Below are 13,266 nucleotides of genomic sequence, written 5' to 3' on the forward strand. Positions count from 1 at the left end.
TTGCGTCGGTGATGTTCTCTAAGATCTGCCAAAGTTCCGTATTTAGAATATTATGCAGTGATTCTCGTAATTCGCTGATGGTTGTATTTGCTTGTGCTAATTCCCGACGAGTGGTGTTAATTTGTTCGCGTAAAAGCGCTACACTCGCTCGTTTATAGATGCGTTGGGCTTTGGCCGAGTGGAACTTGTTTTTGATTTTAAAACAGTTCGGTATTAATTTGGTGTCTCGGCACCTCTTTAAGAAGGCTAACCTGTTTAGTTGCCGTGCCAATTTCAACTTCCACTTACCATATCGTCGTGTCTTGCGTACGATATCGTCTCCGTGAAGAATCCTTCTATTTGCTTATGCATACTATCTCCACCATCTATTCAATCACCTGGTCTATAGCAGCACACAACTGTATATTCTGTTCTGCTAGTCTCAATCTCACACCAAATAGTCTCAAACGTGCTCTTTTCTCTATCCTGCAGTTCCACTTCTATTCTCCTTGGCTGCAGCTCATCAGCTATCATCAACAATACTCCTCCTCCCATTTTATTCTCCCTGTCACTCCTGAACACACCATACCCCTCACATTCAATCCTACTAGCTATATCATCTTCTGTCAGCCATGTTTCACTAATGCCAATAACCTGTGGCCTGGAAGTGCCAACCAAGGCCAAAAATTCTTCCTTCTTGTTCCTAATACTTCTGGCATTAGTATACACGAATTTCAAAAGCCCATTTGTCCCATCCCTATTTTGATGCCTTATATATACTAACTTTCCCATTGTGATTTGTTGTCCTTCATACTCGCTCCGGCATATACACATTCATATACTCTACTGTCTCCCTAAAGTCTGCATATCTACCCCTCCCCCCTTAATAACTCTAGTTTCCCTGATTCTGCACATCCACTTCCACTTCGTACACCAAATCCATTCAAATGTAAACCATCCATCTTATATAAATCCTTTCACCCATCGAATTCACTCCACAAATTCCACACCACTCCTCCTGCATAATCCGCACATAAAGTCATTAGCAATTTTGGCCTTCCTTCTATACTCTTCACCGTCATACTGTGGCCACAGACTCACCATCTTAACTCTCTCACTTTTCTCTTTTGCTACCTCAAGTAATTCCTTCAAATTCTCTCTCATAGCCATTTCATCTCCTTTCAAATCATTCGTTCCTGCTGCTACTACTACTACTATCAATTCTTTCACCTTCTGCTTTTGCATTCTAATTGAATCGTTTACATCCTTAACGTTCACACCAGGTTGGTACAACTTTGTCAAACTCTCATCTATCACACCTCTTACTAAAGAATCTCCATACAACACTCGCGCTTTCATTTTGTTTACACTCACTATCATACGTTTGCCGTTTATTAGTTGTTACACTAGGTAAACATTTTTGGTAATGCTCCAGCTGCCAATTTGCCCTATGTATCGCACCGCATAACAGTGCAATCTCACTCATTGCATCTGTCTCATCATTTTTATTATCCGTTTCATTCATTTATACCTTCACTCTCAATGCCACTCTCACAGCTATCTGGTACTACCTCGCAAATATCACTATTCATACCTCGCATATCACTATTTTCTAGATTCTCACTTCAACAAAAATATCACTCTCATGACCTGAAACACACTTTAAATCCTCACATTCCTTACACTTTCTGCACACATTCACTCCACTATCATTATTTAACCAGACTCCAACTGCTCTCCTCAAAGCATACATTTCACAAACGGTACACGAATAAAATCCTTTATATTAAAATTTTTGGACAAAGATGGCAATCTGGACACCATTTTTTTCCTTCTTATCGGTGCCATGTGCTAATAATCGTATCTATCAAATTACTAATTGAAATAACTCAGAAAACACACAAAAATCACACAGACATGCTAAGATACTTAACATAATACTTATCTGTTCAGGAGCTCTCTACAAATACAAGCAAAAGCATCCAAGATTACCATTGGTGCAGTCTCATCCACTAACAACATCAGAGCCCAACAGGAATGTGTGCTCGACCTGCTGGAGGACAGATGAAAATTTGCCACCAAAAAATTCATAAATAATATCAGAAGCTACCAAAGGGATCATATCTCCCTAAAAACTTATGAACATTGGAATCAAAAATGCAGACTTCATAGATCATCAACTTTACAATATGATAATACTATCAGGAAGGAAACAGGTCTTGATCAGCTAAATGCCCACATAAACAAAGAACCTCTATTTTCCAGTCCTTTACCTCCAAATATCTCCATAAATTTAAACCTTACCAAACTCTGTACAAAAAAAGAATCAAAAGATATGCTCAAAGAAAAAGTCCTAAATACTATCAACCTTCTTTCATCCTCCAAACAGGTTATTTGTTATATCGATGGATCGACAGACACCAATATGATTAATGGAGGCGCTGGTGTTCTCCTTCTACTCCCGAAAGGTGAAAAACTTTCAATAAAAGTTGGATCTGGGAGAATTGCTTCGAATTTTACCAGCGAACTTTACCCAATAAATAAAGCACTCGAAGTCTACTTAAAATTATCATCATCTCAACAATCTGAGGGAATTATAATTTACAGTGACTCAAGATCAGCTATGGAGGCAATCAAAAATGGCAATACCAAGGTCACACAAGACCATAAACTCTTGAATCGATTAAAGTGTTTAGGAAAAAGTTGCATTTTACAATGAATTCCTGCTCATGTAAGCACTGATTACAAGCTGATAAATTAGCAAAAGAGGCCAGAGAACTCAACCAAGAAAATCGCATGATAACTCTTGCTGATGCCAACGCACTAGCTAAACTAATTCCACTGAAATTAGTGATATAACATCAAATTCCGAAAGTCAATGCTGACAGAAAGACCTTCACCATGATAGCAAGACTACAAACAGGACATTATAGAGGAATGAAGATCAATACAGATGATATGAGAACATATAGAAACTGTAACAACTGTCCCAATACCGAACTGACGCCCACTCACATCTTTACCTGTCCAGCAATTACAGCAGCCTTGCAAGAAATAGATCCTAATCCTGAACAACAGCTTTATACAAACAAAATAATCGACATAGCCAAAGCAGTTCAAGGAGCACATGGAAACATCTAAGACTCTTCAAAGGACAAGACAACAACAACAATTTCAGAAGCTCACCTATAATGCAATCTGGTGATCTCAAATTTCTATCCTACATTCATAGGATATTTACACACACATATACACTTCTCTGCAATCTACAAGTCATGCAAAACTTGTCTACTTTGCTCGTTGTTTTTATAACATCATGTTGGAGGTTTAATGGAGTACTGACAGCACTAGGAAAGAATTAAAAACTAATTTTAATGCTTCCAATATTGCATCTCAGTCACTGAGACATCTTCAGGGAGTACAAATAACATTTATAATACATACACACAGAAAGACAACACAATACTTAATGAAACATGTGGGTGCCCTCTAAAGTCCTATCTTGGTGGTGCACTCTCTATGGCTGTTTGTAGGCAGCCGAGGTAAATTGAGATCTCTTATGATTACTGTTTCCTAAATTTTAGGAAGTTTTATGCATCCATATTTATTTAGATTAGGTTGATTTCTGAGTGCCACTGCAGATTCCAAAAATAATCTTTCCTTTTTAAATTTACTATGGTGGAGCATGGTGGTTTTCTTCCAGAAGATCCTGTGAGTTGTGTCCAATACATGGTCTGCAAGGCCAGATTGATCAACCAGTGTCTAACATCCATTTATGGTTGAATTGCTAATCCACCAAACTGCTACCCCTCATTTCATTCCAGCTACCTCTATTCTCTGAAACAGCCTTCCTCATGAAATATTCCCAGAAGGCTACAACCATCAGCTCTTAGAAATGAATGTTACCAGATTATTTTTCTCTTGATCACTACCCAGACAGAAGACTGATCTGTTAGAGAAGTCACTTTTTTCAAAATGCATCCATAAGGTTAGTTTTCATCCTGGCAAAAGCATAATTAGATATTAATACACTAATGTAAGGTAAATTTACTGTTACAATCCCTTTATTGGCAAAGAAAGACAGAGACATGTTCCATTATATAAAGAGCAGAAAGGATAACAGAAATGAATTAAGCATAACGGGTTCTTCTGGAACAATTATGAATGATTCAGTTGTGACTACAGAAAAATTTTAATAAGTACTTTGCAAATGCATATGTGAACGTTGGCCAGCTAATGTTCAAAATACTGCTTGAGGACCAAGATTTACATGATGTAATACAGGAGGAAGAAATTGTTGATATCTTAAATCTCTTGGCAATTGATAAGGTTGGAGGTAGAGATGATATCTCTTTTATAAATACATGTATGTCAGGGATAATTCAATCCACTGATGATCACCTTCAAAGAGTCACTGAGACTGAGAACAGTCTGTTCAAGGATGATTATTCCAATTTTTAAGAGGATTCATCACACAAAGTGTAGAATTCAACCAGTGAGTCTTCTTAGTGTTATTGAACAAAACAATAGAAAAATTAATTACGAATGGTATCTAGAATATTTGAGATAGCCATTACTTGTTAAGTATGTAACAGCAGTTTCATTAAGGGGAAATTGGTGATGAAATCATGAGGCTAATGGCATAATGTGATTTATTTGGATTTTAGCAAAGCCCTCTAATAGTATTCTGCATAAGAACCTACTGATTAAAATGTGTTAAACAGATACTGATGATCATCTAGAAAGATAGATAGGAAAATGGTTGAGAGAATGCCAGGGAGTAGTGTTTACAGGGGAGGTTTTAAACAATCAAGTTTTTAAGAATGGGATTACTATGGGGTTTAGTGTTAGGACCTTTGTAGCTTTTATACACATCAATTTTATATCCCACTTCCCTGTGGAAATTAAAATTCATATGAATACATGCTTCAAACACTTCATAAACAAAATTAAGAACATCATGTTCAGCAAAAATGATTTATCAGTCAGTTCTAACATATCTGCTCTTCTCACAAATGTCTCAATTAATGACAATTCTTCTTTTACAGAACAAATATTTGCCCAATATCATGACCCTCTTTGCCCATGTGCTATGTTTAGGTTCTTTCTTATGGCAAAATACTTTTTATCTACAAAAAAAAGGTATAGTCATGGGTTCACCACCATCCCCCTCCTATCACCAACTTTTATATGGAAGCTTTTGAGTGCTCTTGGTTCCTTTACTTTAAAACCCAAAGTTTGGTTCAGATGTGGTGATGATATTTTCATTATCTGGTCTCACAGCCACCAAACTTTAGACATCTTCCTCAGCCACTTGAATAAGCAAAACATATGCATAAAATTCACCAATGAAACTGAAAGTTCAAACACATTTCCATTTCTGGATGTTGTCATATGTCTTCTTTTGGATAGCTTATCTTTCGCTGTTTACCATAAGCCAACACATACCATTGTATAAAATGTATATGTAAATTCTTATACTGGCCTATACATATACATAAACTCTTACCACCACCCAACACAAAAATTAGGTGTTGTTAATATGTGAAAAACCAGATTTGCTCTAATAAGCAAGTGTCAAGGCACGAACTGAAAATTATCAGCAGCACTTTACTAAAAATGGCTACAGCAGCAAAAATACTATCAACAAAATTCTTCACAAGACTGCACCTAAAAAACTAGCTTACAATAAAACCATACCATTCTATATGTTAAAGCGATATCAGAAAATATAAACAGGATGCTACACAGATACAACCTTAAACCTCCAGCAAAATGAAAGAACTTATTCAACTTCTCCAAGGAACCTCTTCCTCCCTTGGCTGACCATGGAGTGTACTGTGTCAGTGCACATGCAAGTTGTCTTATGTAGGCAAAACTGGATGCGTGATTTCTATCCAGAAAAAAGGAACACATTAAATTTAATAACTATGGTAACTTTCTGATCATGCTCTGGATACTCTACACAGAACTGACTGGAAAGGCACCTGTTCCTTGTGTCACACCAACACTTGGCATGAGTGCAAATTTAAAGAAGCTTGTGAAATTCTAATCAACCATCCTAATCTCAACAATAATGATGGCCGTAAGATCTCAAGAATATGGATAACACATATTTGACCCACATAACTTTTTGTTCTAACAGGTCATAATAATTAAGACTATAATACTCAATGATCTTAGTCATAATTTGTTAACAACAGACCTCAGCCCTTATTTTAAATACTCATTAGGATTGTATCATCATTAAAAGTTAATATGAATTTGATTTCTGGCCATGTGAAACAGGATGTAGCTTTGATGAAGCCCCCCCCCCACCAGGTCAGGTTAATAAAGTAACAGGTGACCAAGTTAGTGTTACTTTGGCATACTGTTTGAATTATAATGTAAAATATATGTGTGTGTATATATCTGTATATATATGTGTACTCCAGATGATGACCTTAATATGAATGTTCAAACATCAGGAAATTAAAGTTACTACTCTTAACACAGTGTTATCCATACTTTTATTCAAAAAAAAAAAAGAAAAAAAAAGTGACTATGGGGGTTTGTTTTTCTTTGGGTGCTCTGCTTTTATCCTCACAACTTAAAACTGACTTTAAGCCCATTTGTAGTAGTTACGTGTACAATATGAATTGAAGTAATTTGTGAAGTTATGATGCAGCAATCCTAGCTAGATCCAGTGGAAGGCCAATAATGATAATAATAATCATTAGGCTGTAACCAATACAGTAGCCCTCCATGCACTGAGTTCTGCCATGTTCTATTCAGTATCTTAATAAAACATTTCAATAAAGCAGACAATATTTAATTAGTAGGGACTCAAGTAATATTTGCATTGTTGCAAACTTGATCAAAAGAAAGGCAATCAATGCATGGCATAAACTACCTTTTTTCTGTTTGTAACTGTTATAGTTTGAACAGAGTGAGCATTAGTGCAATCATGCAAGCTTGCACATCATGTGGAACTCCTGTATATTCTACATTGCAACACTGGCATGGCACAATGTCATTCTCATTTAAAATACATTATATATATTTAAGTTTTTAATCTTAACCACTTCAAAATAGTAAAAAAAAGCAAAACAAAAATAAACCTTACCCTTTTTATGATATAAGAATATAGCAGGCTTTCTAACTGTCAGCATGCACAGGTGTCATCAAAAATCAAAGAAAATAAAAACAACAAAATTTCATGCATAATTCATTACTTGTTAATTTAAAACAATTAAAAGTTCATGCATAAAAAAGCAAAAAACATGCCTGCATTTCAAATATTAATTAGTCCCCCTACATCATTTTATAAATGTATTTACCTTGTCATAAATCTAAATAATAGCTATAAAAATGCTAATTTATTTTTTAAATTTTTATAGAGAATTTATTTACTGTGAATAATCAATTGAACTCATGAAACCTTCAGTTGTTTATCACATAAAAAAACTGAATTTTTACCTGGACTTTAAATTAATTTGTATTAAGACATGATAATATGAGAGGTGTTTGTAAAGTGGTTAGTGTGGAAATCTGTTTGGCTATAATGATTATGATCAATAAGGAACATAAATTAACTTGCAATTTGACATTCAATGAGTCAGCAGGATTTTTTTTTTTTGAATGTCTTAGTCATTTTAGGAAACCTGATTTTCAATGACAGAAGGGAATGATATTTGGAATGCTTTAAAACAAAATTCTTCTGATGTTATGACACTGTAAAGATAAAGTGATCATTATAGTTTTTTTTGTATTTTTTTTATATTAATCTTTTAAAATGACAAAATGCTAACAGGGGTTCATCCTTAGGAAATGCTATTACTGATTTTAGACTGAAGTCAGTACAAAAAAAGTCTTATCATAATTATTTGCCTGAAGTTAGAAATTACTCTGAGTACATCCAAATGAATAATTTAATTATCTAAATACAGCAGATTCCAGTTAATTGGTCTACCAGCTAATCAAGGCAGCCATTTTATCGGGGCAAGTCTGGAAGAACTAAAACAAAATGGGAATGTAACAAGAATTTGCTTCATTTATTTGGGACACAATGCTGTTTAATTGGGCCAGCCAGTAACCTCCACCACATGGAGTGCTAGAAAAATTATGTACTCTCGCCAAACTTTAGTGCTGATGGCATATGCAATGCTGATAAAACAGGACTAGTTTATCATACCACATCAGATGGTTCCTAGTGTTATAAACATGCTACACTGTTTGGATCAATGAAAGCAATGGATTGTTTAACAGTATTATGCTGTTCAAATATGTCAGGAACTGATAAACAAAAGATACTAGTTACTGGAAAAAGGACCAGGCCGTGATGCTCTAAAGCAGCATTTCCCAGATTTTTCCTACGACGGAACACTTCACAAATACTGAAATTTTCGCGGAACACCTTGGTTATTTTGTAATGTATTAATAATTAATTATGGCATAATCATAAAGAGTATTAGTACACTTATGTATACGGTGTGACATGTTGACAAATATAAAATTACATTTAAATCAGTTATCAATCACTGGACTAATGAAATCTTGTAGGATATTGTAGTTTCCTCAGGCCAACAGCATTAAATTAATTTGTGCTGATTTTCATTGACATATCCCATTCTGATCACCAAAAATTTATAATATTATTATAAGTAATTATGAATGAATGCAGACTTTTTCTCCTGTGTGCTGGTAGTTTTCCCTTCTTTTGTACATCCTGGAGATTGCTTTGTAGGCTGGAGGTGGATGAATCACTATCTGTTGCGTCACAAACACCTTCAATAAGAGATTTCTTAACACCAAAATTAAACAAGTCCCTTGTCTCTTATTCATATTAAAATTTAAATCTGTAAACCTATTACTTTTAAAAAATCATGGTGCTATGGTTTCGAAACAAGCACTTTCACCCTACAATACGAACTTGCGAAGAAAGTATTCAGTCTTACTAGATTTGAGAACCAGATATAGACTACCTTGATCTTCAATTTCAGTGGGAAAATTTTCTTTATACTTACTTGCTGATTGGTCACTAACATTTGCAACACGTTATTTTGTTCAGTTTTGAGAACAGAGGATATGCCATCCAATTATTGTAATCGGCTTGCAGGCAATTTTTGTGACCGGTCATAAACAGCGGTATTTCCTTTCCCGAATGTTGAAAGATTTCGATGTGTGAAAATTAATGATAATTCATGAATATTTCCCTGTTTAAAAATATGCAGCTTGGTCACTGACATTTGCAACAAAGATTATTTTTGGTAAGAACATAAAAAATAAATCAAGCAGGTGACAAGATATTCTGGAGGTTGTTGAAGAAGCTCAGAAATGGAGGAAAGAGTGCTGTAAAAGGAATTAGAGATGATAAAGGTGATATGAAAGCTGGAGAAAAAGATATCCTTGAAGTATGGAGTAATTACTTCGAAAAATTGCTAAAGGAAACTAGCAGTGATGACAGCACAGTGATAAAAAAAACAACCAGGCATACAATCAGGAATACATATCCATGCTTGAAGTAGAAAAAGCCATCAAAAGTCTGAAATGTGAAAAGGCAGCTGGAGTAGATGATATTAGACCAGAAATGCTCAAGTATGGAGGTATAAAAGTTTTACAGTGGCTAAGTGCATAGTTCAGAGGGCCTGGACAGAAGGACGAATTCCTGATGATTGGAGTAGAGCTCTCATAGTACCCATATATAAAAAGGGAAATGAAACTGATTGTGAGAATTACAGAGGTATTTCTCTACTGAGTGTTCCTGGTAAGATTAATGCCAGTATACTTGAGAAATGGTTGAGAAGGATTGTGAAAGAGAAGCTTGGTGAGGAACAAGCTGGATTCAGGCCAAATAGAGGCTGTCAGGATCAGATATTCACTTTACGACAAATAGCTGAAAAGTCATGGAAATATAACAAAGATCTGCATTTAAGTTTTGTAGATCTTGAAAAAGCATATGACAAGGCGCCAAGAGAGAGGCTATTCAAAACACTACAGTTGTATGGTGTCAGTGGATCATTATATCAAGCAATACTTAGTCTTTATTTGAATTGTAAGTCAGCAGTTAGAATTGAAGTACAGGGAGATGGTATAATGTTAAATCTGGTGTCAGACAAGGATGTACATTATCTATATGGATTACATTATGAAGGAAAGTTATTATACCTGATATCAAAATTGGAGATGTTAATGTCAGCTCCTTGCTTTATGCAGATGATGTTATACTTCTAAATAAATCTGCTACAAGTCTGCAAGATTCCCTGACTAAATTGAATAACTGTTGTAATAGATATGGTATGAAGGTCAGCAATAACAAGACAAAGATAATGAAAATAGGCAGAAGCATTGAAGATATCAGCTGCATTGTGAATGGAGAACCTATAGAACAAGTAAAACATTTCATCTACTTAGGCACGTTTTTTAATGAAGATGGTAAATTAAATATGGAAATAGACAACAGAATCAACAAAACGTAGGAAGTCAATGGAATAAATTTATATGGAATAAGAGAGAAATTGGTCAAAACATTAAATTAGCTGTATAGAAGACAGTGTTCAAACCAATTTTAACTTATGAATCTGAGAGCTGGGTTAGAAATAAAACACTTCACCAGAGACTACAGACCATAGATATGAGTCCTGAGAAAGATTAGGGGTGTGTGAACAGATTGCATTAATGGCAATATCATATTAAAACCGAGGATATTAGGAAAGAACTTGACATTGTCAGCATCCAGGAATGCGTTAGCAGAGCTAATCTCAAGTGGTATGGTCACTTAAACAGAATGGGTGAGGAAACATTAGCCAAACAAGTGTTCTTTGCCAGGTTGGCAGGAAAAAGACCCAGAGGAAGAACAAGATATAGGTGGATTGATACGGTAAAAAGTACCTTAGATGATAGATATATAAATATTAGATCTGACAATGCTGTAGCTTTGACAGGTAACAGATTGATTTGGCAGAAAATTGTAGGTAGGAAGTTAGTAATGATGTAAAATTTTCATGTAGTACTATTATATCCTGTACACCCTTTGAGGGTAAATGTCAGGAATTTGATGATGATGATATATATATATATAGAGAGAGAGAAATGATTAATAGTAACTGATATACTATTTTTTTTTTTTTAATTTAAACTGTGCAATAAATAAATTTGTATACTGAGTTCAACTGAATTAAACAAATTCATAATGAGAAACATAGGACAAGAAATAACATCAGAGCAATCCATCAAACTGCATTCCAATCAAAACTTCAAGTAAACTTTCAACATTGTTAGTTCTCTGAGTGGACTGAATTCCTTGTACTGAATTATCAGTTCAAAGTTTATCATTAGTCAATGATTCCACTTTCAACAAGAGAGAATTAAGTGAAAAAACAAAATAATCCTACATCCCAGTAGTATTTATCAACAAAACACTTACTACTTCAATGTAATATGAAGTATACTGAGTTCAACTGAATTAAACAAATTCATAATGAGAAACATAGGACAAGAAATAACATCAGAGCAATCCATCAAACTGCATTCCAATCAAAACTTCAAGTAAACTTTCAACATTGTTAGTTCTCTGAGTGGACTGAATTCCTTGTACTGAATTATCAGTTCAAAGTTTATCATTAGTCAATGATTCCACTTTCAACAAGAGAGAATTAAGTGAAAAAACAAAATAATCCTACATCCCAGTAGTATTTATCAACAAAACACTTACTACTTCAATGTAATATGAAGTGGTAAGTGTTTACATAGAACAACAGAGGTACATACATTAAACTAGTTTCTTCTCTTCCAGTTGCTAATGGTAGGAATTATCCTCAATTAAAGGAATTCTTGTAAGCAGTACTCAAAAAATTAGCATATTAGTTATCCTTAACAGACTGTATGTTCAGGCACTTCTTACTGTTTTTATTCCTTAATTTTACAGAAAGTTAATCCACATTATTTTCTAACTTGGAATTTTCCATCACTTCTCTCTATGCCATGTGCTCCCAAATGTTTTCAAGCGTTCTCCATTGCCAGTCAGCCAGATACTGTGCAATGTCACTGAATCATTTACTTCACTTCACTCCTATGTGCACCAATATCAGTGCCAAACATGCACTTGTGTCTAGAGTTAAATAACTTCTTGTGACTTCACTAAAACATATTATGTACACTTTATCAGTATTTCATGTTCCATATGTCTAAAAATCCTCCACAGATGAAACAAATTGGTTTCAGTTTTGAAATTGCTTTGCAGCAATGTCAGTAGCAGTAAGCGCTAAAATCAGTCAGACACATGATAAGTGATTTACTTTAATTCTTCACCACTTTCATATTATCAATATTTCATAATACAATATACATTACAAAAATATATTGTACTGCAGATTATTAATAATAATGGAAACAGCAGTGAAATACAAATTGCTATTATAAATAATTAATTAAAGCAATGTATATTTCATTTGAATAAATCTTCAAGAATGTCCAAGAAATACACAACAATAGTGGTCAGGAGACATGTTCAAATTAGAAGAGATCTGTAGTTTTATAAAAACTCCATATATATGCATGTACTCACTATAAATTATTTATAAAACTAGCCTTATATCACATTATAGACAGCATTTACTCGTCTATAATCTTGCATGATCTCTTTTAGCTCAGTTAATTTAGTTCCATAATACCAGCCATACTGCAACAATATTTTGCTTTTCTGATGGACAATTTTATACAACTCTAAAAATGCAATAAGCTCATTTTTAAACAGGAAAAACACATACAACAACAATAATAATAATAAAGAAGTTTAATTATCAAGAAGGATCTGAAGGTGCTCTCCCCAACAAGAGTTGAGAGGACTTTCAGCTGGTTTGGGATATCAGGTCTGCACCACCAGGTAGCCTTCAGCTTCCCTCTAATATTGCAGTTAGAAAAGTTTTTCTGATTTTTATTTTCTTATTTTATAGTTCAGTGTTTTTGAGACTGCAGAACCCTACATAAAAATACTTATTTTTTGTGAAACTCAATGAAAATTTTCATTAAAAAATTATCAGAAAGGAATTATGACAATGAACCATTACTTAAAAAAGTTTTAATCAAGAAAAGATATGTTTCATAGTATTACAAATAATAAAGTAACATAATTGTTCTAGAAATAAACCAATTTAATAAAAATAAATTAGTATTTTCCTCATTCACTGACACTATACAAGTTTTTGTGGAACCTCAGGGTTCAGTAGAACAACACTGTTCTAGTATACTTATGTGTGAGTTGTAGAAACTAGATATACATAAAGAATTTATGTTCTTCATATTATAGAA

The 13,266-nt window shown here is 34.2% G+C and overlaps 1 protein-coding gene across 4 annotated transcripts in view; it reads right to left on the minus strand.

The window, feature by feature from the left end:
• The window catches only part of LOC150098495 (alpha-tubulin N-acetyltransferase 1-like), a 139,970-nt gene that overhangs the window by 84,221 nt on the left and 42,483 nt on the right, over positions 1–13,266 (minus strand). For 3 of the 4 annotated variants that reach the window (XM_090405128.1, XM_090405130.1, XM_090405131.1), the window contains exon 6: positions 7,085–7,120. The exons of the other annotated variant lie outside the window; for it this stretch is intronic. In XM_090405128.1, coding sequence (XP_090261254.1) covers positions 7,085–7,120 — 36 coding nt within the window. The remainder of the gene's footprint in view (positions 1–7,084; positions 7,121–13,266) is intronic. 4 annotated transcript variants of the gene reach the window in all.

This window comes from Typopeltis vanoorti, chromosome 15 (genome assembly GCF_054136105.1).
Source record: "Typopeltis vanoorti isolate ZY-2024b chromosome 15, IOZ_Tvanoo_1.0, whole genome shotgun sequence".
Classification (NCBI taxonomy): Eukaryota; Metazoa; Arthropoda; class Arachnida; order Uropygi; family Thelyphonidae; genus Typopeltis; species Typopeltis vanoorti.